This window comes from Cryptomeria japonica, chromosome 10 (genome assembly GCF_030272615.1).
Source record: "Cryptomeria japonica chromosome 10, Sugi_1.0, whole genome shotgun sequence".
Lineage (NCBI taxonomy): Eukaryota > Viridiplantae > Streptophyta > Pinopsida > Cupressales > Cupressaceae > Cryptomeria > Cryptomeria japonica.
In genome coordinates this window covers 516026580-516054429 of record NC_081414.1, presented here as the reverse complement: position 1 = coordinate 516054429, position 27850 = coordinate 516026580, and the positions used below count along the sequence as shown (strand labels likewise).

Below are 27850 nucleotides of genomic sequence, written 5' to 3'. Positions count from 1 at the left end.
TGCTGGATATTTCACGATGACACAGTGTGTGGATATGAGATCCCTTGGCAAGAGTTTCTAGATTTGGACTATGCGCCTCTTCCATTAGTACTAGCAGGCTTTATAGGTGGTTTTCTATGTCTCGACCGTAGGTCGAAGGGACTATCTGTAGGATGGGGACTGGTGCTAGAGGAGATGGTTACACAGGGTCGCAGGTTCGCATGGGGATCAGCTATGCTAGCCCATTTGTATAGGGACCTGCATGAGGTAGTCTACCTGGGTTATGGCAGTTTGTCAGCTAGCGTGACACTTCTATAGGTATGGTGTTGGGAGCACACTCCTATAGCTAGGCCACTGGTGGATAGAGATAGGCCTATTGGGCATGCATATGCATATGGATATAGGGGGTTAGTTGTCTAGCAGAAGCTAGGCAAGCTGGAGCATTGGAGGAGGATATTGGATGACATTGATATGGTTGTATGACGACCATATACAAGTTGTGAGGTTCAGGCTGAGGATGGGCTGGAGATGCCATATGTCTTTATGACTTGATTTTTGATAGGGCGGACCCCATTTGTGATCGAGAGATTCTTGGTTACTAGAGTTTTGTGGTAGTATGGTCGCCAGTAGGGGATACCACAAGGGACCTATTTGTATGTGCGTCAAAGGCAGGAAATACCAGATTGGGGCCCGACTATTGACAGTGCGGCAGCTGTAGAGGAGTTTTTATAGTTAGCGAGCCAGATATGGGACTATGCCCCTGAGATACTAGATGCTGGTATGCCAGATGAGTTTGCTAGATTGTTTGCAACTCATGTCGTGGCAAGGATATCAGATCCAATAGAGATGCAGAGCACTTTCGACGATGATGAGGATGAGGGAGGTGGAGATGGGGATGAGGGAGATGATGGAGGAGGTGGAGGAGGATGACAAGGGAGAGGATATCAGGGGAGGAGAGGAGACAGGGGTAGAGATGGTGGTGATAGAGGGGTGGAGAGAGCAGTTCGATGAGCTATGATGGATAGAGGGAGAGGAGGATTGGCGATTGGAGCAGGGGATGAGGGGAGAGTAGCAGAGGTGATAGCAACAGTGGGAGGGACTGATGAGCTAAGATGACTAGCTCAGAGGAAGAGGACTGATTTGCTACCTCCTCCAGCACCGAGGATAGGGGGAAGGACATGGAGTGAGTCTTCCCAGGTACCCCTTCAGATCCGAGTTCTGACGCATCGAGAGGATGCTCATATTAGGACCCTACAGATGACAGTGCAGCAGCTGCAAGCACAATTACTGGTGCAGCAGCATCAGATTACACAGCTGACCACCGAGCATAATACTGAGATAGAGCGGCGGGGTCGAGCAGAGGAGCTCGCAGGGAGCTTGCAGAGAGCGGAAACAGGTGGCACGATGAGAGACACCTTGAGAGAGCTGGCTTTGAGAGCCAAGGAGGTGGAGTACTAACGGTGCCATAATGAGGATGCAGTACCTAGGGAGCATCGAGTACAGAGTTTCACGTAGTTGAGATCGAGTCGATCTCGAGAGACTAGTTCGTGGTCAGAGAGCAGAGGCGTGACGGGGTCTCATAGATAGGATCCTCCTGGAGATCCAGGGGTTGGGACATCTGCGTCAAGACCGTCTCCCTCAGGAGATAGTCACTCTTGAGAGACATTGTCTCTATTGTATTTTTTATCATTGTTTTTGTTGTATTGGGCATAGACATGACAGATATTGTACATTGATCATTTGTTGATAGATAGATATATATATATATATATATATATACGACACCATTTTCTTTGATCATGTGATGTGTTATGGATTTATTCTTTTTATATGCTTGTGCTTATTCTATGATGATGTAATGCTTAGATAGATGTATGTGACATGAATGCATGATGTTATGAGATGTATCTTGAAAATGAGATGTATGATGTGATAATGATATGCAACTATTTGTAAAATGATATGCAACTTATTATAAAATGATATGCAACCAATTGTAAAATGATATGTAACCAATTGTAAAATGATATGCAACTAATTATTTTTGGAGCATCCTCATTCTATATTTGTCATCCAATATAGCCACATGTTATTTGCTTTCGATAGATATATCATCATTGAGCATTGATTGATCTTGGGATATGTTGAAAATTTATACAAGTATAATGGTATAATTGAACCATGATGTTTGATTTTGCAAGATAGCACAAGCGTCAAGTTATAATTGAACCAGGATGACCTGAGTGCAGATTGTGTATAAACATACAAGATTAAACCATTTGTATGCGTAAAGTGGAATCATGTCTTCAGTGATGTGTTGAATCATGTCTCGAGACAAGTATTTACATAGTACAAATGATCGCCTCACAGACAGAAAACTAACAAAATATTGGAGTTTCTCAATATTTCTCTAGCTCGAAGCATTATGGAGAAAATGTAGAGAATCCAATAGCTCAAAAAGTTCAAATGCAAGAATAGTCAAAAAGTTATGCAATATGCAAACATTTGATACTTCAAAAAATCATCCATCATATTTCTTTTGTGATTCCTTGTGTGATCGATCAATGTTTTTCTTTGTGCGAGCCTTTGTTTGTTGGATATGATGTTTTGAGTTTTGCAAATAGTTTTGATGGTTTGAACATGCTGCAAGTTTTAGATGGTTATTGCCCCTAGCTAAGTGTACCTCTCGATGTGGATATGTACAGTGATTACCAAGCCACGGTGAGATGTGGTGAAAGGCGAGATGGAAAAATCAGGATAGTGACTACGCTAAGTATGTCCTGAATGGATATTTATGATAAAATGTCGGGCGATGGCCGATAGTGCTTTATTGTGGAGATAAGGAAATGGATATAGATAGAGGATCTATTCTTTCACAATAGTGCCTGTTACTAAGTTTTCACCAGTTGCTTTTATGGTACCTTTTTATTTGCTTTTTCTTAATTTTCTGATTTTTTGACTTTTTTGTGCATTAGACTACTCAAGTGTAGTATTTCTTCAAATGGATGTTGTTAGTTGGTTCATCGAGCACATCTCCTTCTGAAGTTGTTAGCTGATAATCACCTAATCCATAGACTGATATGATGACATAGGGACCTAACCAGTTAGGTTCAAATTTCCCTTTCTTTTCCCGATCTTGCTGATTTCTAGGATTTTCCTTGAGTACTAGATCACCAACTTTAAAAATCCAGGGAATAACCTTGTGGTTGTAGCTTCTGCACATGCGTTGCTGATAGGATTTGAGATGAGTATAAGCACACTAGCGTCTTTCATCCAATAGTTCAAGTTCTTGCAGTCGGTTAACTCGATACTCTTCATCTGGGATTAAGCCTTCTAGAGAGACTCTAAGAGATGGAATTTCTACCTCCAGTGGTAAAATAGCTTTTGATCCATATACCAATGAGTATGGTGTAGCTTCGGTAGGTGTGCGAATGGTAGTTCTATATGCCCAAAGTGTCGGATTAAGCTGCACATGCCAATCTTTGCCTGCATCATTCACAATTTTCTTTAGGATTTTCAATATTGTCTTGTTGGATGCTTCTGCTTGACCATTCCCTTATGGGCAGTAAGGTGTAGAGAAACGATGTTGGATTTTGAATTTTTCACATAGTTCTTGGACATCTTGGTTTTTGAAAGGTCATCCATTATCAATGATGATGGAACTTGGGATGCCATATCTGCAAATTAGATAGTTAAGGATAAAAGAGGCAATTTGTTTCCCAGTCACCATGGTCATGGGGACTGCTTCAATCCACTTGGTAAAGTACTCTGTTGCAGTTATAATGAACTTGTGTCCATTTGAAGAGGAAGGATGAATTTTGCCAACTAAGTCCAAATCCCACTAACAAAAGGGCCAAGATGTTGTGAAAGGTTGTAGTTCCTATGCTGGTGCATGTATCAGATTGCCATGGATCTAGCATTTAGGACACTTCTTGGTGAAGTGGTAAGAATCTTTTTCCATTGTAGGCCAGTAGTATCCCATCCTTAGAAGCTTTTTAGCAAGAGTAGTACCACTAGAATGTGTGCCACAGATACCTTCGTGAAGCTCGTGTAAAGTGAAGTCAGATTCATTACGATCAAGGCAATGAAGAAGAGTACCATCTAGACCTCGACGGTACAAAGTATCAACAATAAGGGTATAACAGGCAGCTTGTCGGATAAAGTTATGTTTTTGGTTTCAGGATAAGTCAATGGGTAGGATATTGTTCTTTAGAGACTCATATATCCGTCCATACAATGGAGAGTCTGAACCAGTTAAGGTGTAGATAACTTGGGATTCTGAATGGTCATAGGCTGAGGAGAACAGTTGCTCTACCAGAAACTCGTAATGACTCTATTGTTCTGGAATTTGTAGTAATGAAGTGATAGTAGCCATTGCATCAGCTGCTTTGTTGTTCAATCTTGGTATTTGCTCAAAGGTGATGTGTGCAAAATATTGCTTGAAGTCATCCACCATTCACTTATAGGGTAGCAACTTGTCATCCTTTGTCTGATAGTCATTGTTGATTTGATTGACGACTAATTGTGAGTCTCCGTAGACTTTCAACTCTGTGATTTTCCATTCTATGGCCATTTTGATGCCTATAACTAATGCCTCATATTCAGCCACATTATTTGTGCATGGGAACTTAAGCCTATATGATCTCGGTATAGTGTGTCCTTTCCGAGTGATGAATAGAATGCTAGCACCTAAACCATGTTGTGTGTAGGATCCGTCAAAGTATAGGGTCCATTGTTTGGTAGAGATAGGAAGAATGTCCCTATCTAGAAATTCAATCTCCATAGTCAGTTTTCCTGGTAGTGGTGCTTCTGCTAGTTGATATACAATTGCTTGTCCCTTGATAGCTCTTCGCTCCGTATAATGGATGTCAAATTCACTAAGAATCATGACCCATTTAGCCAATTGGCCTGTAAGAGCTACCTTGCTGAGTAAATATTTGAGAGGATCAATTTTTGCAACTAGCTTGATTGTGTGAGCTAGCATGTAATGGTGGAACTTTTGAGAGGCAAAAACCACAGCTAAACAAGCTTTCTCAATAAAGGTATAATTCAGCTCATAGGCATTCAATGTCCTGCTAATGTAGTATATTGCTCGTTCTTTTCCTTGTTGATCTTCTTGTGCTAATAGTGCCCCTAGAGATTTATCTGTTGTTGAAATGTAGAGAATAAGTGGCTTTCCTGCTGTTGGTGGTACTAGAATTGATAGATTCATTAGATATTGCTTGATTTGATAGAAGGATTTAGCACACTTGGCTTCCCATCTGAATGGTACATTTTTATGTAGCAGATGATTGAATGGTAGGATTTTATCTACTAGCTGGGCGATGAATCGCCTGATTGATTGGAGTCATCCTTGTAGCAACCTAAGCTGGGTGACATTCTTTGGTGGTGGCATCTCCATAATGGCTTGTACCTTTGCTGGATCCACTTCAATTCCCTTTTCTGAGACTATGAAGCCTAGTAACTTGCTTGATGTAACCCCGAAGACACACTTCTTAGGGTTGAGCCTGACTTGGAATTTCTCCAATCGATCAAAAATCTTTGTTAAGATGCTTAGGTGGTATGCTCTGGTGAAGGATTTAGCTAGTAAATCGTCCACATAATCTTCCATGAAGGTATGCATCATGTCATGGAATATTGTTGTCATTGCTCATTGATAAGTTGCCCCTGCATTTTTTAAGCTGAAAGGCATGACATTCCAACAATACGTTCCCCAAGGATAGGTGAACATTGTTTTATGTTGATCCTCCAGATCAATCTCGATTTGATTATAGCCTGAGAAATCATCCATTAGTGATAGCATTGCATGGCCTGCTATGAGGTCTACAATTATGTCAATACTTGGCAAAGGAAAGTCATCCTTTGGACAAGCATTGTTGACATCTCTATAATTTGTGCATATTCTGATACTGTCATCTAGTTTTGAAACTGGTACGATGTTGGAAATCCATTCTGCATAGTCGATGGGTCGGATGAATCCGACATCTAATAGTTTCTTTAGTTCAGCTTTGACCATGAGTGCCACATGGGGATTCATTTTTCTCAGTTTTTGCTTAACTGGCTTAGCTCCTGGAGCCATAGATAAGTGATGCATGATCAATTGTGGATTGATCCCGGGCATATCTGCGTATGCGCAAGCAAAGTTGATTTTCTTTTCTTTAAAAAAATTGGCAAATTCTGATCTTTCTGCTTCTGTCAAAGATTCTGCAAGGTGTATATTTTTGGCTGCTTCTGTAGTACCAATGTTGATCGATTGAGTGGGCTCAATCAATATGGGTGATCTCTCATGAAAATTTTCAAGAAGAGTGTCAAGTCTCCCATCTTTAGGTGCCTTAAAAAGGTTTTCACCCTCAGATGCGTCCTTTATTTTTACTTTTTTGTGATCTAGAGCTGCCATTGACTGGTTTTCAGCATCAGATCCTTTATTTGGTTTATTTTTGTGACTGAGAGACTTGGCACTCCCTTGGTTGCAAACATCGTTACTTTGTTCACTAGTAAAGCCTATTTCCGGATTGACGGTACATAGATAGTGAATAATAGATTCATCGTTTGGGAAAATCTATATATCATGTATTTCGGGTTCATCCCAGTTGATGAGGTCAAGAAAGACAAGTGGTAAGGAATCATTTGGTGGATCAAGTTCTGTTGTGGTAAGTGTCAGGATAGAGGTGTCATTATGATTGGTTCGGGTGCTAAAGAAGTCCAGGATTTCGTCAAGGTCTTCGATGGTATCATCCTTCGTATAGACTTGTTCATAATGCCTCTGCTCACTTTCCTTAGCATCATAGATATTTTGTGGTCCAAATTCAGGTAGTATAATTTATGCGGCATGTTCTTCTTGAGAAAGGGATATGGAACTAATATTTTCAGCGGTATCTTTAGTAGCATTTGAGAAGCTACCCCATTCATATTCATTGGAATCAGTCTCAAAGTTATCATCCCAGATCTTTTCAGTGTTGTAAACAGGTATGTTGAAAGGCAAAAATAGATCTTTGATAATTGATACTATTTTGCTGGCTTTTTCTGATTCTGCGTCAGATCCTACTTCTATGCTTTGCATTTGTTCATAAACTATTTCTTCCCAGGGAGGAATGATGTTTCCCTGAGGTGACTCTGCTTTGTTGGATATTTGTTCATGAATATGAGCTACTACCATAGATGTTTCCTTCTTGTGAATGATGGGCTTCCCCTAATGTTTCTTCTTTTCTTGATGTTCACATTCCTTATGGATTGTCTCTGCTGACTCAAATAGTGCTTCTTGCTAGGATTCTTCTTTGTACTTCTTCTTTGCACTTCTTCTTTGCTTTCCACTGAGGTTTCCGATATTTGTGTGGTATTATCTTTGGTAGTAGAGTGAATTTAAAGCCCAATCCTTTTTTGTCTTTACTAGATTGTGAAGGAGGATCCAAGGGTATTGTGACACCTTCCTGACACTTACCAATAGGTCCTTTGCCATTATATCCCATTTGCTACATGATTAAGTAGCCTTTTCCATATAGGTGTGTGGGTATAGCTATTTCCATAGTAGCTGCTCTATCTTCTTCCTCCTCTTTGTATAGCCAACTAAGGATATCTTTTTCCTTAGATTCATGTGCTAAAGTGCCAAGATGAATGAATGTGCCACCGAACTTGGTGATTGGCTGAGTTGCTTGATGTGTTGATGCTATAGGTAATCCATGAGATCTAGGTGATGTGGGTAAGCTGGTCAAACACATGGGTTCTAAAGAGTATTCCCCCATGCCCTATTCTTTGATTTTCATTTTCTACTTGAAATCTCTAGGTATTGATTTAGACTTCGCTTGTTGAAGATCTGATGCTATGGGATTCTGTTTCTCTCTATTATCTAGGACCAAACTGTCCTGGGCTGCTCCCATTGCATTACAATGTTGAAATGGATTGTGATTAGCAGATATAGAAACCTCCTGTCCATTATAGGGGTTTTTAACACACTGGTGATATGTAGAAGGTACTTCTTGCATTTCATGTATCCAGGGTCGACCCAATAAGATATTGTAGGTGAGGTCTATGTCTAAGACCTGGCACACAGTATCTTTTTGTATTGGTCTAACTTGAATCAACAACACCACTATTCCTTTAGAGGATCTTTCTTCATCATCATATGCCTTTGTGGTAATCTTTTTGCGGGGATCAATAGACTCCTCTAAGAAGCCTAATGCACGGATAAGTTTTAAGGTACATATATTAAGCCTAGCTCCTCCATCTATCAATACTTGTTTTACTTGGTGCTTATAGATGATGACTTCAATATGGAGAGGAGTGTTATGTGGATGACTTAGTGAGATATTATCATGCTCTGAAAAAGTGAGATTTTGAGGCCTTGTCATATGAGCGACCATGGCTTGGAATCTGTCCGCATCCAGATATTGAGGTACATTTGTTTCTAATAACGCTTGCTCCAATATGTCTTTACGTTTCGGTGAAAGTTTTAGCAATTCCTGTATAGATATTTGAGCAGGAGTTTTGCGCAGCTGGCTGACTAGATCATATTGAATTTTGGGTATAGCGCTTGTTGTTGATGTATGTCCATTCAAGACATATTTTTGAGCCCTCGTTGTTACATTGACAGATTCATGATCATGTTGATTTCGGATTGTGATGACATTGACTTGATTATCTTCAGCTGATATATGATTGATGGTGTTATTGTAGATGTGATTGATATGAGCTCCACGTGTATCATTCGAGGTGGAAGCTCCATCTTTGTTGTAGTTTGGAAGAGGATTCTTAAAGGCTCCATGGTCACCGTTTGTCTTGAGACCATCTACCATTAAATCACCTCTATCAATCATGTCTTGAATAGTGTTTTTCAGCCTCATGCAATCATTTGTTTGATGACCTTTGTTGCGATGAAAATCACAAAAGTGTGAGTCATTCCACCAAGGTGGTTTGATTTGTGGTTCATAGTTGCTGAATGCTGGTAAAGAGATAATTTTGTTTGCTAGGAGTTCTTTGAATGCTGACTCCAGTGATTGTCCTAGTGGTGTGTAGAAACGTTTTTGGAAATTGTTGGTTCCACCTCATGAATTGTTATTAGGTCCATGATTTGTGGTATTGCTTTGAGTATTGTTGGTGTTGTTTGTGTTGGGTTGACCTTGATTGGTATTCGGTGCATATGTGTTAGCATCTAGGTTAGCACCTTTGGGGTTCTTTGTAGCTTGAGGATTTCCTGATAATGTGAGCACTAGCTATTTAGATTTTGGATCATGTGATTCATTGCCTCCTTCATTTCTATTATTTTTATTTCAAGTCCAAAATCTATATTTGTCCAAGTTGTTGTTGTTTTGGTTATTGTAGTTTGATGAACCTGTTCCTTCTTTGAAGAATTTGAGCGTTCCTTTCTTGACACATGCTTCTTCTACTTGAATGTTGTTTTCAATCAGTTTAGCAAAAGATAGTATACATTGGAGTTTGAGCCTGTAACTCATCTCACCATTCAAGTTGTTGATGAAAATTTCCATTTTCTCCTTTTTAGGAATATCTTGAGGATATCGTGAAACCATACATCGCCAACGTTGAAGGAATACCATGAATGTTTCATTGTTTTTCTGTTTGGTGTTACAGACGTCTAGCATGGTTATAGCATGTTGAATGTTGTAGGAATATTGAGTGATGAATTTGTTGACTAGTTCATCAAATGATCTGACAGGAGGTGTGATTTTGGATAACCATTTCATTGTTTGTCCTCCCAAATTTTGTGGGAAAAACCTCATTAGATAGGTGTCATCATGAGAAAATTTAAGACTCATGGTGCATAATTCTTGAACATGATCACGAGGATCGCTTTTTCCATCGTATTTGTCAAATTTTGGGACGTCTGAGTTTGCAGGAAAAGGGACCATGTGCAATCTTCTGTCAAAAGGATAAGGACAAATTTCGTTTAATGAGTACCATACTGTTGTCCCTTGTTGCATATCTTGCATTTGTCTTTGTAACATTTGCATTTGTTGAGTAAGGCCAACCAAAGGCACACTGTTTTGCTAAGGGAAGATTTTTTCCCTTGCATTAATCCTGGGTTGAAATGGTGTATGGAACGGTATGTTTTTCTCGGGGATGTGTTGCTTAGGGATGTTTTTTCCTGGTGTATTTTGTTCTGGTATATTTTGTTTAGGCATATCTTGCTCAAGGTCGCGTGATTCCCCTTCTCATTGTCGTTCTTGAAATTCGTAATGTTGAGATCTTGTTCTAAACATGTCTGCTTCAAAGTCTTTAGGAAGTTTAACCCCTTTGCTTGTAAGCATGCGTAGGTACTTTTCCTTGTCATTTTCCATCAGTCTTTCCACAAGTTTTTGGAATGAAGCACTTTCTTAGCATTCCCAAAGAAGTTCTTCAGAAATTTCAATATCCTCTAGGTGTGGACCTTCAAAAGGATTTGATAACCTCCGATTCATACTGGATTCTACTTGTGTCTCGCTTTGTTTGTTTTGTTGAGAGCGAGTAATAGGAATTTTTAGTAGAAGCTTTCTGTGATAAAGGGGACAAAATCCTCTTTGATATGTTGCTCGGGGGTTGGTGGTTCAAATTGGGGGAATGTTGTAAGTGATGTACTCATCGGGAAAGAATGCCGGATTGATCTTTCCTCCACAGTTTATGATTTGACTGAATGCAGATTTTTGACAATATGCCCTAGTCTTCAAAGGCTCCTTGTCAAATTCGTTAGATTTGTTCTAGATATAAATATTGATGTGATGAAGGAATGTTCAATGAGATTTTAAGAGTTGATGATTGATGTATAAAAATTTATTTCTTTTGAAAAATTTGGAAAAACTTGGTTGTTGTTTCTTCAACTGAGTGTTACGATAAATATTTTTTCTTCTCAGAATATAAGGATTAGTCATGCATACATGATTAATGGTTTCCTTTGAGTTGTTTTGGATTTAGTTTATCTTGTTTTGAAGACTCAAGTTTTACTTTATCAAAGTGAAGGTTTAGATGCCCCCTCACGACAAAGCACATCAAATGATATGGATAAATTTTCCCGATATGGAAACTTGTTTTGACAACTTGAGGTTTTGAACAAGTGTGTTTTGGGATAAAATTTGCGAGATGATAAAGGACCTATTCGTCACTTTTGATGATGTTTCCTAATTTTGATAGGATAAATATGTTTATCGAGGGACTAGTTTTGGATTCTGGACAACTTTTGTTTGACTAGACATTTGCTTTTAGAAATAGTTTTTAAAGCCTTGTTTCTGATACTCTGTTTTGACGAAAATGAAGTTGATGAAAGGTGGCTTCCAAAAATGTTTTTAAAAACTTTTAAATTTATCTCTGTTCTACCCCTTGTTTTTCTGGTTTTGATCACGCGCTAAAGCAAAGACGGGATGCGCTAAAGAAAAGACCACACGCGCTAGGCTTCCCCCAGCTACGCGCTAACTAGTTTAGACTGCTTATCTTTGCTTTCTATTTTGCTCAAAAAATTATGCTCTAGGATGGGCCTGCGAAGCGCTGACTAATAAACTCTATGCACTAGTTTTTGACTTCCACGCACTAAGCTGATGCTTCAATGCGCTAGGCTGTTTACTAGATGCGCTAATTATTTCTGACTACTTCTAAATTTTGATGAGGCTCTACTATGAGTACTTGACGAGCTAAAGTTTAGTTTTAATGCGCTAAAAGATAGTTCACCTATGCTAAGTGGTTGCTGTTATGCGCTAGACTGTCCTAGTTTGACTATTTTCTGTGATTTTGGTGTTTTTGCCTTAAGTGTTTAATGCTGATGGATGATTTTCTGAGGTACCAAATGCAAACACATCACAAAATACATAACCATTTTTTCCTAATCTAAACAATAAGTGTATATTCTGTGAGGATATGTTCAAATCCCCAATGTTTCAATAGGTTTGGATACAAATAATACACTTCAAGAAGACTCTTTATTCAAAGGTCATAAGTAATATTATAGCCCACTAGTCTCGATACTCTGTCAGCTCAAACAGTTGTGTCACCCCCTAGAGGGCACCCGGTTTTTGGCCTTTTGCCAGAAATTAACTCAAAGTGAATTGCTTCACAATTGAGTAGTTATCTTGGGAGATATATGGTGAGTAATCTTGGGGGCGGATTCTTCCCCACCCTTGCACTATGATATTACAAATGTCTGGTCACTTACTCGGCTCAAAGTTTCTATTTCTAAGGTTCGTAATCAGGCTTCCTGTTCGGCCGTCAGTGATAAACTCCCTTAGGAGGCTTCCCAACCTTTAGAACAAAGGCTTTATGTATCTCAAGGATATTGGGGGAAGGCTAATGGCTGCGCACCACCATTGAAAATGACTTTCGTCACTTTCCACTTTTGATTATAGTGGGTTGGAATACTTGGCATCAAAGTTGTTTCCCACTTAGGTCATTCCCTTCACACCGGCCACGAATGGCTTTAAGAGTTTTTCAACCCCTCGGGAAGGCAGGCCTGCTAAAGGATGTAAATGCTTTAAATGACTGAAAGCGTAAGAGTAGTCTAACTTTTTGATCACCTAGTCAAGGGGAGAGCATATACCTTCTACTTTCGAGACAAGGAAATCAATTTGTTCTTTTTATCCTTTCAATTCAGTTATTTTCTAAAATATATATGGAGATGTTTCTCCAGAAAACATGGTGTTCCTTTTATTTCTTCAAAGCAGTGATTATCTAATCTAGAAAAGAACCTGGTCAACCAAGCAAAACTTCGATTGGGTCAACAAAAGAAAATCGGAAAAAGGGGAAGAACTTCCCTCTTTGATTGTAATCAAAATTATCTAAATGTGATTCTTTTTCCTTGCAAAATTTTTTAAAATGGATCCTTTTATGCACCAAAGGATGGTGTGGTTCTTTTTAAAGCTATTTTTGCAATAGAGAAAGGTTGTTTTGTTCTTTTTAGAGCCCAAAAAGAAAGGTTTTTCTCCTAGATAAGCAAGAAAAGATTTTGAATTTGTGGTTCTTTTTAGGTACCCAAATGGAATATGAGTTCAATTTTAAGGAAATTAAAAGAAGTTCAAATTTTAAACTAACTTTAACAATCTTAATGGTCCAAAAACCGAGCTCTTATCTGCAATAAAATTGTTAGAACCCTGCAAAATAACAAACAAAAAGTTAAATAGCTCATGGACTTCATCAAGTCTAATTTTATCCTCAGTTACAGATTTTAGTTTTCTTTTTGTTTCTGCCTGTGATGCACTACAGAACAAACTATATGCGCTACAATATAACAAGGATGTGCTAAAAGATGACATCGATGCACTAGGCTATTTTCAGGATGCGCTGGGATGATTTCCAGATGCACTGCTCCGTTTTTCTCCTGCACCAAGACCTATAGGAAAATATTAGTGGGATAATGCGCTATAGTAAAGACCTGATGCACTATGAAATGGACCCAACACGCTGAACAGTAAGCGGGATGCGCTAGACTGTTAACCAGATGCGCTAGGGAATGTTTCCCATGCGCTGATTCTTGTTTCCCATAGACCTACAAAAGTGGTTAAATTCAAAAACCGATTAGATATATGAGGTCGCGCCCCATGGTGGGTGCCAAAAATATATGCGGGAAAAGCGGGCCAATAGAACTTAAAATGCGAAAAATGAAGCCCAAGGAGCCTTGCTCACACACCCACATGACTTCTTGGTGCAAGTTATGGAGTCATGAAGAATGACTCAACTTCCCAAGGTTGGTTCCATGGTTCTCTATCTCAAAAGGTCCCTCAAACCAATGTCTTTACTCTCAGACCACTGAGCCAAGTGGTTTACGGATGACAAATGCAAGAACGGGGGATGGTTTGATTGATTTTAAGATGAAATGCATCCTAAGCTATGCATGATCCTATAAATCCAATAAACTAGATTATAAGATCACAAGATTAGTAGCAAGACTATCCTAGCATGCTATACTAGTCTATGATTAAGCTAAATGATAAGGAAAATACTCTAAACATGCATATTTAGATTAATTCCTATTGAAAAGAGAGGCTAAATGATGAGCATAAATGATATATTAAAGTTTGGATGGATTTTAGTATAAGTATGATGCTAAAGACTTGGATCCCTAAAAATGGAGGATGGAGAGCTCTATTTATAGCAAAAATAGGGCAATGGATGACCAGGATTGAAAGAGTTAATCAAGGGTTGAGTTTGAAAGTTGGGAATCCATGTTTACAATTTGCACCAATGAAATGGTGACAAATGTCAACATAAGGTTGGGTTGAGAAGAGAGGTAGGAAGCATTAAATTCTTGAGAAGACCTCATGGTTACCTTAGGGGGTAAGGGTTAAGGTTAGGTTAAGGTTAGGTTAGGGTTATCCAATGGATAAAGGTTTTATCCAAAGGATAAACCCTTGTGCAAAGGATTAAGGACTAACTATGGTCAAAGCAATAAATGCTTGATGAGACCCTTGGGTTGCATGGAGGTTGAGTTTAGAGAAAGTCTCTAATCATGCAAGAGGGTTGAGTTAACCATTAATGGTTTGGAAGAGAAAGTTGTTGGAGACTTGAAGCCTTTAATAGTTATCAAAGACTTTAAGGGTTTGAGAAGTGACTTCCCCTTGCTTAGGGATGTGACAATATTTAGGAGATGGGTTAGGCTAAATTAGAAGTGATTAGAAGAATCTAGAAGGGGTCAGGAATAGGGTTTAGGAGGCAAGTGGGAGAGGTAGGATTTTGCAAGTGGATGGAGAAATAATAGGATTTAATTGAAATAAAGTTAATTTAATTCAATTTGGTTGGGATTCCCTATTTAATTAAAAGGTTTAGAAGAATAGATTTAATCAAATAAAATGATTTATTCAATTAAATGACCTAAAAGGGGGTTAATTGAATTTAATTAAATAAATTGAGTAATTTACTTAATTAAATAGAGGAATGTGGATAATTTAACTAAATTAGATTTAATTAAATAGAGAAATGAACATAAAATATTCATTTAGGAATATAGTCTTTTTTATATGTCTAGAGTAAGTAATGAAACCTTCTTGGGTATGATGATTACAACGGTGCTAAAGTAGAAGTTTGGGTTTTTTCACTAGCCACATGACCAACTAGGTATCTGCAATGGCTTAGAGCTATTGATTAATGTGTGAGATATACCAGTTGATAGATTTTGGGTAACAAGACTTTATAGTGAAACTTATACCCAACCAAGGATAAAGATTAATCACAAGGTGACGTTGAAGATGAATGACTAAAGGCCTCCTAAAGATTTCATGAACAAGTATCTAGGAAATGAGACAACCTTTGTTCCTTTCAATGCAGAAAGGTGAATGACTAAGACAATCATAATGTTTTTATTGAGGCAACTATATGAGAAATCAATAATGATATGTAGCTATATGTTGTGCAATGGTGATATGCAAGCAACTATGATGTACTCTGAAATAAGATATGGAATGCAGCAAAGAAATATGCAAATGCAGTGCTAAAAATTGAAATGAACCCACCCTTAGATGTAATATATTTTTAGGTGCATGTTGTTATTGAGTTGATATGAACTTTGTGTAGATAATTCATTGGTCTTTTCTTGAAAAGATGGATAAACCTATCTTTTTCAATAGAATATTCGACTAGGTTTATTTCATGTGCAGTTGATGTTATAGCTTCCTTATTTCCAAACCAATCTAGTTGTGGTAGATCTTCTTTTCCCCAGTCTTTTAAGTGTGGGTGTATGAGACAAATAGATTTTGGTTTTGAAGTTGTGATATGAGTGAGTGCTATGCCTTTTTTTATTGATGCACTTGAAGAGTATGATGAAGCTAACCAAGTGTTGATCTGATTAGTTGGCATTATTCTTGTTTCTATCACTACATTATCATTTGATGATGGCACACATAGAATTGTTGATAAATCATTCTTTGTAGTATGATCTGGATTGGTGATTTCATTGATGAGGGGTTCATGAACAACTTGCGTAGAGACATTAGGATCATGAGGGGGACTAGGAGAAATGGTAGGTTCATTTGATGAGAGGAATTCTTGTGAGGGACATGGAGGATTATGACATGGAGATGAAGGGATGGAGGGATCTCGACAAGGATCTAGAGAAATAATGGGATATTGTTTAGGACATGAAGGTGAATGGATACTTTGATCTTGACTTGGAAAGAGATTATTAGGAAGGATGGAAGGGATGTCTTGATATTTCTTAGGAGGAGGATGGGACTTGGAAGGATAGTTTTTTCTTGAGATGAAAGGGTATCATTATGAGTGGAATAGAAAAGAATGAGGGGATCATCATAGGATTCTTGATAGGTTGGATCTTGATAAAAAATTGGGTAGGATGGAAGGGTTTGTTCTTTATCTTGATTAGTTTCATGATTGATTTTTTCTAATTTTGGATTCATTTTGACATGGGGAAGGAGTTTGGATAAGACTCTCTAAAGTGGGTTTTCTTGGAAATGAAATAGATGGTATTGGATCTGGAATTTATGAAGTATGGATAGGACTAGCATCATGACTTGGATTAGATTGGATTTATACGATGGATAGCCCTTTGGAAATTGTGTTATTGGATAGAGATGGTGTGGACTGCTCTTGTGTGACTTCAATGGATGATGAAATGGTGAATATATATGATTGATTTGGATTTTAGTTGAATGGGATTTGATTTTGGTTGAAAGAGGCTGGATTTTGGTTGAAAGGGTTTTGGTTTTGGTTGAAAAAGGTTTGATTTTGGTTGAAAGAGGTTTGATTTGGGTTGAAAGAAGTTTGATTTTGGTTGAAAGAGTTTTGGTTTTGGTTGAAAGGAGTTTGAATGTTGGGTTGATGTGATTGGTATGTTTGATATGTTGGGTTGAAAGAAGGTTTCAACATGACTCTAATGTTGGTTGAACTGAGGTAGGAATAATTTTGTTTAAGAATGAAGGTTTGCATGTTTCAATGGTCTAACAAGAAAAAGAAGGTTGGCCTGATAATGATTTCCTTGTGGTTATCACTTCTCTCATCATTTTTTCTAACTAGCCCCTATGGTTGTTAGGACTAGTCATGTCTATCATTTGTTGTTGCAAAGTCTTGATCTATTGAGCTAAGGTTTCTATGGATGGTGATGAAATAGGAATGAAAGGGATGAAATCTTTACCTTCCCTATGAAATGCATAATGCTAGTCTATGATGTTTGCTTGATTGGTTTGGACCCAAGATCACAACATGAAATATATTTTCTCCAATTCTCAATTTTGCACAATTTCTGATTTGATGTTGATGTTGATGTTGAAACTTAACTTGTTGAAGGGTTTTGATCTTGTTGAAGTTGGTGTTGCAAAGAAAAAATATCAAGCAAATAAAACAATCTTAAACAAAGAGAGCACTTGTTTAAAAGTACCTTTTCAAATCCTTACGAATGTTGAGATCTTTTTGAAGACCCCATTTTTTTTATAATATTTTGGCAATTCGATAGCACATCAAAAGGTCACAAGTATTTTCATAGCCCACAGCTTGATAATCTATCAGCTCAAACAACCTTGTCACACCTTATGGTGTGCCCATTTTTTTGCCTTTTTCCAGAAATTGAACCAAAGAATATTGCTCCTCAATTGGCTCGTTATCCCGGGAAATATATGGTGAGTGTCTTGAGGGCAGATTCTTCCCCACCCTTGCACTGTGATAATTCAAGTGTCTGATCACTTACTCAGTTGGGCTTATAAGTTCTAAGGTGTTTAATCAAGCTTCCATTCGGGTGGGCATAGATCTAGCAAATTTAATCATCGCTATGCCATTCTAGTACCTGTTGCTTATAATTTTTATTGAAAACACATTTATTTTATAGTGGTTTAGAATACTTGGCTTTATTTGTTACCACTAAGGTCATCCCCTCTCACTTGGCCTTATGGGCTACTTGGGAGGCAGAACTTCTAAAGGTTTTATCCTAATGCAAAAAATGAAATAAATCATAAAGAGGTTGGTTTGGCTTTTTGATCACCCATTTGAAGGGGAGAGCATATACCTATAACCTCATAAACATAGAAAACAAGATTGTTTTTAACTTCAAATTGCAATTTTTTTTAGTCTAAATGGAGATGTTGTTCCATGAAAACATGGTGTTCATTTTATCCATCATAGCAATTCTAAAGCAAAACAAAATGTTGTTTGTGGTTTATTTTATTTGCACAAAATTGAAGTGTTTCCAAGCTACCCCTGGAAGAAAATTAGAAAATGTTAGCTGATACATGGTGGGCTACCCAACCTAAATTTTTTTAGGTACAACTTTTGACCTCTTTGTTTGCATAAACAAGGGTAATTAATGACAGAGAACAGAAAGAAGATTCAATAGAAAAATTTTACCCTAATCATGCAAATATGAACTACCTACTAAGAAATTGCAAACTAACTACTAAGCAATTGCGAATTTCTGTAATAGCAATTGCTAACTAATTAATGATAGATCAATTGTGCACTAGTTAAAGTGGAAATCTTTTAGAAAAGTAAAAAGAATGAAAAGACAACAGAGAGAAGTTATTTTGTGATGATATCACTCTAGATTGCATGAGCCATCACTTCAATGTCATCGTAGAAATAAAATTTGGCAAGGAATTGATGAATGTTTTTGTGGTATTGAGTGATTGCCTCTTCTTCTTCAAGTTCACGAAGTTTTCTCTCCATCTTTAGAATCCTTTGGTGCGCTTTAAGCTTCCTCTTGTGTTGTCTCCTCCTTCTTGCACCTGAAATCATGAATGTAACCCTTCGTGTCATCAGATTAGACACATCTCATGCAAAAAATGAATTTTCCACAATTAGAAAATATTTATGGGTTAGGTTCCCAAAACCAATTAACTGAGAAACGACAAAAAAAAAATCAATTTTGATCCCTTCTGGCAATTGCGAAGCAGTTTTAGTAATTGTGAGACAATATGAAAGCAATTGCGAATTAATATGACATCAATTGCGAATTGATATTTACAATTGTGAATTTGTGTAGTGTCAATCGTGAACCTGCAATTTCTGGGTTTGTACAGACCTACAAAATCAAAGAAATCAGAGAACGAAGGTTAGATCTATTTAATTCACATTAGGCTCACCATTTGTATAAGGGTTAAAATCATCATTATTAATTAGATTATAAGAGTGAATCACAAACTCTAATCTAATTAGAATTAATCTTAAATGACAATCAAATAATGTAAAATCAATTGAATTGAGCAAATAAATCTAATTAAGACTCCCTCAATTGATTTGACAAATCTTCCATTGCCCTTCTCCTTAGTTGTTATTGATTTGGCTCTTAGGTATTGCACTGATTTCTTGTATAGATTAGCAACTATTTCGAAGACTATGATTCTAGATTATGTGATTTTGTGTTTTGTGATTTTAGATTCTGTGATTCTGGATTCTAGATTGAATTGAGAAAAGAGGTTGAATTTATAGATTTTCAACACAAAAGGGGTGAGGATTTGAACTGAAGTGTTGATTGATAGTCAACTAAGATTGATTGAAGAGTGAACTCAATTTGATTGATTTGTTAAAAAGATTGATTGGGGAGTCAACTTAATAGATTAGCTAGTTGACTGAGATGGTGAAGGAGATGACTGAATTGATTGATTAGTCAGAAAAAAATGAATTTGAGTGAAAATGGGTGATTGAAAAGTTAACTGAGTTAACTAAGTAGATAAATGATTTGATCAATTAGTTTGATTTTCAACATGTGTTGTAGGATTTTGAAATTGAATTTGATTTTCATTTTCAATTTGGATTTGAATTTGGATTTTCGAATGGTCAAATGCACATGAAATTCTGTTGAAATTCACATTTGGTGAAATATTAATTTAGAAGAATAAAATAAAGTGAAAAGAAGTGAAATTTAAATTTGGGGAAGAATGAAATTAAATTAGGTGAAATTAATTAAAATTAGAATTTGGGAGATTGGAGGAGTAAGTTAATTTATTTAAATTATTTAAACATTAGAAATGAGTTTAATTAAATAATAAATATTATTTAACTAAATAATTAATCATGATTAATTAAATAAATAATATTTAATTAATTTTTAGAAGAGGATTAACTAATTAAATTGATTAAAGAATATAAATTCGATAATTAGGAGTGTTGAATGATGATGATTAGAAGAAATAGTTAGTTTAATTAAATAATTAAAAAATTACTTAATTAAATAGACGAATAATTAGTGTACGATCGATGAGACATTTTTAGGTGTCTAAACCTATGATGTATAATATTATGCATCATATGTTGTGTAACAAGTCTATCTCACTCTTATAACTCTCTTATAAATTATAGATTCTCTTATTTTCTTTACTAACAATAGGATACAATTTTGTGACATGTTTCCTAGCAATGGTGTAATAAAGGAAAATTTTACAAAGGATGCCACTTTGATGATTTGTTATGGAAAGAAGAGAGAGATGTTCATGCAAACAACCACCTTTGAGATGGAAAATAAATAATATTTTTATTTTTAGAGTTGACGAGTAACCAAATAACTTATCTAAGTTGAAGAAATAAAAGAACATTTAAATGTAAGTCACACGTATCTTGACTCTTTGTTTAGTGTAAATAGATTAAGGTCTTTGAATTATGCATTTTATGATGCTTTAAAAAATATAGCTTGAGAAACTTTAAGTGTTTATTGTGAGTGGATGTGTATCCTTAAATATTATTCCTACTATACTAATATATACCGAGTTGATTTACACTATTTGTATTCACTAAGAATTATGAATAATACATTGGGAAACTTTGAAAAACCCAACCCTCGATGCTCATTCAAAAAACTAGGTTCATTAGACTATGAGAAAGTGGTGGAAGTGTAAGGGTTAGACTAGTTTAACTTTTTTTATATTAGCAGTTTTCATCTAGCATAACATGTGCAAAATCCTTAATACTATTTTAGGGAAGCCCCTAATTTTATATATGGGAAGGGTTTAGCATGGCATATTTTATTTTGGTGCTTTCTATCTTGTTGGTTTTATTTCCATCCTTAATCCAATGGTCATTGTAGTTGTGTGGAGGTGATTCAAAGTGTTTTTTATATTAAAAATTCATAATTATTATTTTTATTGAAAGTTAAACTAATTAAAAGGGTAAAAAATAGTTCTAGATTTTATAGCACTCTATTTAGATGCAGTGATTTTTTTGTGTGTGAAGGACCTAGTAATCCTCATTCTTATAGTTAAGAGAAGATATTTTTTCTTAAAATTTTAGAATTTTTAAATTGCTAGGATTTTCAAATATCTCACCAAGGGAATACTTCAATTTATCCAAGTCCTTGCATGGTAAGAATGAAATTACTTTTATAATGTTCTAATAATAGAACAAGATTAATCATATATTAATATATTAATCTTTTGTTCATACAAATAGATAAGAGCCCAACTATATGCTAATATATTATTATTTCAATAATCCAACTTACAATCCAGCCATAACAATGGATGTTCAACAAAACATTTCAACTTCTAGAAAAGATAAACACAATTTATTATTTTGATAACTAGCTTGCCAAAAGAGGTTGCCCTTCGGCACCAGTTGGTTAAAATAAATTTCAATGGGTCTTCTAAAGGGAACTTGGGTTGGGTGGGTGGGGGTGCGGTCATCAAAGATCCAAGTGGTATGGTGGTGGTGGCCTACATGGCTAACCTAGGCATTCAAACTTCTAATGTGGTAGAAGTGATGGCATATTTCTATAGAATTCCTATTTACAAGGACAGGGGCTACCAAAATATCATCATTGAAGGTGATTCAAGAAACATCATCATGATGTTGTAAGGTAAGGCAAAACCAAGTTGATGAGTGGTGAACCTTATCATCAAGTGTCAAGGTATCATTTTCACCTTCAACCACATAAGGCTTCACCACACCCTTAGGAAAGGCATTAGGTTTGCAAAGAGGCTGGCAAACATTGGTCCTTTTTCAAATGAGCTTAAAATTTGGGTGGTGCAACACGAGTTACCTAAAGATATTTGTGCCATGATTCTTGAAGACATTAAACCCAATGAGACCAAAAGATTTTGAAATCACCTTTTCCTTCATTATCTTGTCCATATTATAATTTAATCATTTAATGACGTTGACCTTGCTAAGTCTAGTGAAAGTTACACTTCTTTCAAAATTGCCTTTTAACTGTATTTAACCCAAAGCTAGTTTTTGTAACACCTTTTTGGTCACTATTTATGTCTTCACTATGGAAACCATAGGTGGTGATCTTATTTAAACTAAGCTAGACAAATGCAACAATTTCAAATAAAATGGTATTCTGTAGAAAAAGGTGGTGTAGGGAAATCTAGTGACATATGTTGAAGGAATGAAGGGCTTCAACCCTTCTTTGTCTAAGCACTTTTCCCAATCTAGGAATGAGGGAAAATTCCAAGTGGGCAGGGTTGGGTGAAATTCATGATGTCTATGGAAACCATTATTGCTACTTTGAGTCTTATGGTGGAGGTTACAACCTTCCCAAAGAAACCTAAAGTTAATTATAAGGTAGATTTCAACAGGTTCCTAAATTTGGGAGAGAAAGTTGGTTGCCTACAAAGTGATCTCAATAGAGATGACTTACCTATGGTTTGGAAAGAGGTTGCACTTCTCCTCATGAAGTTCATCACTTTGGATGGGAAATTTAATGGGTTCCATTCTTAGCTTCTCCCCTTGCTCAACCATTTGAGGTATGGTGTGAAGATAAATTTTAATTTTTGGCTTTTTTCGTCTATCGCCTAGTTTGTGGTTGTTGCCAAAACTAGAAATTTCCTTTCCCTACATTAGGGGCTTATTTTGCATTTTTTAATTTCCAACTTAATTTAACCTCTACTTGAGGGCTGATAATAAATTCCCTTGGTCTCATTCTGTGTGTTGAGCTGTTAAATAACTGAGATAGTAAAAATGCCATCTCCACTCCTAAACCCAAAGGGACCCCTAGCTGGGTTAACCGTAGTAGGTTCGCTAAAACCAAGAACCCCCAACCCCTCCCATTATTGAATGCATTGTCGAAGAGCCAGAGGTAGATGCGAATATTTATTTGGACTCTTCTTCCTCATGGTCTACTAGGTCTGAGTGGATCCAGGATAACCCTATTAGTAATATTGCCATCCCTTCTACCCCCTCATTTGGCTCCCACCCCCCTCACCTCTAAATTCACTGAGGAAATGGATTTCCCTCATTTTGTGGATAATATTAATGAGCTCTTTGATGGCTACAACAAATATGAAGCTATAATTTATTGGCTTATGGTGCAACTAAATGTGATAATAAATAAAATTAACAAGCTTGAGGCCCTCATCGAAGTGGATTCTAGAGCTTCAAGTTAGGGAATAAACAATGAGGATTAAAGGGTTGGGTAGTGACAAATGATTTAGTTGAAAATCTTGAAAAGTGGGAAGGAACGGAAGAAAAATGGAAGGGGTTCTATGATAAGATGGACCAAAAGGAGGACAATAGGAGATGATGAAGGAAATTGAGGTTCAATAGGACAACCAGACGTCCTTGAAAAGGAAAATGGAGGAAGTGATATAACACAAAAGAATGAAATGTCTAAGAAAAAATCTGCAGTTGTGCAGGGCTTTCAAAAGTAAATTGATAGGAGGCAGGCAAGAAAGAAACATCATTTGGACTATTCTCCTGCTACCAGCTTGGAGTCATCAGTGTCTAGGGTGAAAGCAACCTTGGAGTCCCCTACCATTTCATTAGGTAAAGGTTCGAACAAGAGGCTTTTCTTCTTTGATAAAGTGAAAGTGATGAGTCGGGATTGGAAATTTGAGAAGCCTCCCATTAGGTAGAGCATCAGTTTGTGCCTTTGGTGAGGTATGTCTATTGGTTTTTTGTTCTATTTACTTAGTTTAGTCTAGTCTCATCTTTGGGTTTTGTGGTGTTTGGTTCTGGGCATCTATTAAGTTTTGTTCCTTTTTGGCAGTTGGCACTCTAGTTTAGGGCTCTCACTCCTCATGAGACCTTGGGTTTCTTTGCTTTAGCAACTATGAAATGGTTCAAGCCTGCCAGTTTAACCTAATTAGAACTAGCTCACCAAAAGAAGTAACTTGTAATCTTATAATATTAGTGTTTTTAAGTTTGCATTGGTTTTGGGGTTGATGCAATTTTTACATTAAGATACTTTGTTAATTACTTTTTGTATTGTAAGTAAACAAATTATATATTTTTTGTTAAGAGGGGTTTATATAAAACCCACATAATTGTGTAGCTACTCTAGTGTGACCTTTAGGCTGAAACCTCTTTGCCTAATGGTGAAGGACTAAGGGATATTTAATTTGTTTTACTAAAGTCGTCTAGGACATGATCTCAGCCTCATCCTTTATGATGTTGAGAGCACATAGCAAAACTTGTCCCTAAAATACTCATTCAATACCATTCAATTTCACAACAAATGAGAGATCTATTGACTACAAACTAATGTCCAAATAAAATAAATTGTTATAACAAATAACATATTATAATGACAAAAATGCATCATCACAGGACACTTTTTATATTTGTTGTTTTTACACCTTTTGTTTGGCACACCACATCTGCTGAGCGAGTAACTATGAAAGAAAAAATACCAACACCTCCCCTTTTTGCAGGTGGCCACGTTTTCCCTCATCAAAATTCAGATACGTGCACAACAAACCTACGCCGTTTGCCGTAGGAATCTCCTGCTTGGGTAATAATTTTCCCAGGTTCGTTGTTACGTGCCTTGGAACAAACTGTTATTTGATTGCTTTGAATCATGTAATCCAACCTATTACTATAAAGCAAAGGAGACCCTACTCATTTCATTATAGTGTTTCCTAGCGTTCAAGCTATGGTGATTTTGAGCTTCTTTTATTTGGCATTAGCTTGCACTTCATATATTACAAGTCCAGTTTTGAGTTTCAATAGTTGTATCCACCATTCTAAACTAGCCTATTATCACAACAAATGTTCTATTGAAGGTATGCTGAAACAGATTTAAACTTGAAACTTGCCTAATAAGAAGCATTTTGTAATTTATATGTGTTTTATTGTTTTATTACATATCCACAGTTGGTGCGTGTGGATACGGTTCCTTAGCTGTGGAACTCAATGGCAAAAATGTGGCAGTTGTAAGCCCCAAATTATATAGAGATGGTATTGGATGTAGCGCATGCTATCAGGTATTGTTATTTTTGCTTCCTATCCCACCCTTTTTCATGATAGAATGTATGATCCATTAAAAAGTTACATAGTGAAATTTAAAAATATGTCAAACCATCTCAAATTCTTTTCACTTTTAGCTTTGTAATATGCCAATGCATTTTGTAGTACATTATGTAAATTATGATAATGTTATGGAATGATTTTACGAGAAGAAGTTGTGCAGATAAGGTGTTTGGATCCCAGTCTATGTAGCAAAACATGACAAAAGATAGTGGTCATGGACCTCACAATAAACAACCAAACTTATTTTGTGGTTCCAACACAAACATTTGCAGCCTTGGCACTTCTGCACAAGGGCGCCACTCTTGAAAGAAAAGGGATTGTCGATATCAAATATGAAAGGTATTTTTTATGCTCACACTAGTAAGTTCTTTTATGGAGTATTTATATCAAAAAAATTTAATATAGAAGTATGTATCTTAGACTGAATTATCTTTGAAATTTATCAGTTATAAATTCTTAAAATTTTCTCTTTTGCTGGATAGGATTTTTTGCGAGTATAAAGGACATAACCTGTCTGTGAAGGTGGATGAGAGAAATTGTTATCCCAATTATCTAGCTTTGAAATTTGTGTACCAAGGAGGCCAAACAGATATTGTTAATGTGGATGTTGCACAGGTAAGATAGATTGAAGAAATAGAGCTGATTATTTTCATGAAGGAAATGAAGTTGTTCCTAACTAATATGAAAAAAATATTTTACAGGTGGGTGATTTTGAGTGGAAGTACTTGAGACACAATCATAGAGCATTGTGGGATATAAGCAACCCCCCAAGTGTAGGTCTTCAGTTTAGATTCGTTGTAACTTCAGGGTATGATGGATATATGTTGTGGGCCAAAAAAGTTGTGCTTCCTCCACAATGGAAAATAGCTGAACAAAGCTTATATGACACTGGACTTCAGATCAATCAAACTACTCTGGATGGTTGTAGTAATTCATGTGATCTGGATCAACGGGTGTAGCTAATTTATATCTATGTCTATCTATTTATATTCGTATGAAACTGGAATAAAATGTTTGTTATAGGGACTTATCATTGTCTTCTCATCTATGAATATAATTACTGATTTAAATGTAACATTACTAAAATTGTGTGTGGCTCTTATTTGAATTTCAGCGTTCTTCACACCTTTTTCTTGTAAAACTGTAACATAGCGTTGCTATGTTCCCATGAACACCCATACGGTAATTTTGCACTTATCTATTTCTAAAGGTGCTAAATGGATACTTTAAATTTATTTTTGAAAAAACAAATTTAAACAAATTTCATATTTAACAAAAACAAAAACATAATAATGTAAGTTTTAAAAATTAAAATTATAAAATAACTCTCAAGTAAATATTTAATCTCTTTTAAGTACATAAAAATAGTTCTTCAAATAAAATAAATAAAGTAAAACAAATTTCAAATCAATTTAAAAATAAAATAACTCCTAAATAAATATAATGATTCAAAACTCATATCTCTAATTTTTTTTTTATATAGATGTATTTAAGATCTTTGTTTAACTGATATATGTTAGAGAAACCTTTATACATGCTTAATATATATATTAAAACCAGCCTAATTAAGTACATTTTGAAAGGTATTTATCAAATCCAAATTATTGGAAGATAAGATAGGAAGGCCACTTCAATGCACAGATCATGTTTCATAGGTTAGATTGCACATTGTTATTGTACCATGAGGTTTAGCACATGAAGAAGTTAGAAAAATGTTATCATAATTAAGAGAATATAGACTTTTGGGGAAGGAGATTACTCTTTGTTCCATATGTTAATAAAGAATTATATGGATGGTAAATTATTTATTTCTTCTTGGAATACCTTTAGATATAGTATATAAAACAAAAGATAATAATGCATGAGAAATCAACCATGTTTTGATTAAATAAAGAGGGAAGGGTCTAAATCTATTAAAAATAGAAAAAATATTCAAAAGAGACGAGAAAAGTATCACAACCATTGACAATAAAAAATGAGAAAAAAAGAAAATTATGATTTTGAACAAAGCAAGAACTGATGGTGGTGGATGGAGATGGAAAGAACAAATACAACACAATATGCATAATTACTAAAGATATCAAACACATAAATTACTCATCAATTTTTTCTATGTGCTACAACACATCTTTCATTAATCAAAATAATTATAAACATTACATAATGACACAACATTATCATCATCTCCTTATGATCACTTGAGCATGTCTTGATCAATCAAATACCTGATACTCAAACCCATTATATAATGCCTCATTTATAGAGGTTTTAAAATTGTCTAGAATACAACACAATAAAAATACATCCAAAGAACATGGACTAGATGTCGGTGAGAGAAGCATCTAGATTGAGGGTGAGAAAATTTTATTTTAAATTCTGAGCATACAGAGTTGACTATAGAGGCAAGGTAGTTGGGACTATAATCTCCAACACTCCCCCTTAATTACAACTACTAGGAATGCTATGACATTTTCTAATTCCTCTGTTAATGATTGCAGCCTTCTTGTATCTCTTTCTTTGTCTTTATACTTTCTCGAACCTTCTCTTGCTTGATAGCTTCAAACTATCTCTAGATCTACTGATCTTTTCTCAATCATGATGCCTTTGTATTGGCATTGTCCAATTGTTGTGGTAGTTTATGTGAGGCCCTACCCCGACCTAACCTATCTCTTCAGTTATTTTCATGTTAGAACTATTTTGGATGCTAGTTTTGACACACTATGGATAGAGAACTTTACATGGTCCCATGATTTTGGTAACATTGATATATATGGATGCTCATTTCTAT

At 36.0% G+C, this 27850-nt stretch overlaps 1 protein-coding gene across 1 annotated transcript; it reads left to right on the top strand.

Moving 5' to 3' along the window:
• The first annotated feature begins 1236 nt into the window (after nucleotides 1–1236).
• Nucleotides 1237–26021, top strand: LOC131054550 (expansin-like A1). Its single transcript, XM_059212570.1, has 5 exons — nucleotides 1237–1375; nucleotides 24907–24990; nucleotides 25335–25401; nucleotides 25545–25677; nucleotides 25764–26021. The coding sequence occupies exons 1-5, from the start codon at nucleotides 1237–1239 to the stop codon at nucleotides 26019–26021; spliced, it is 681 nt and encodes a 226-aa protein (XP_059068553.1).
• The last annotated feature ends 1829 nt before the right edge of the window (nucleotides 26022–27850 follow it).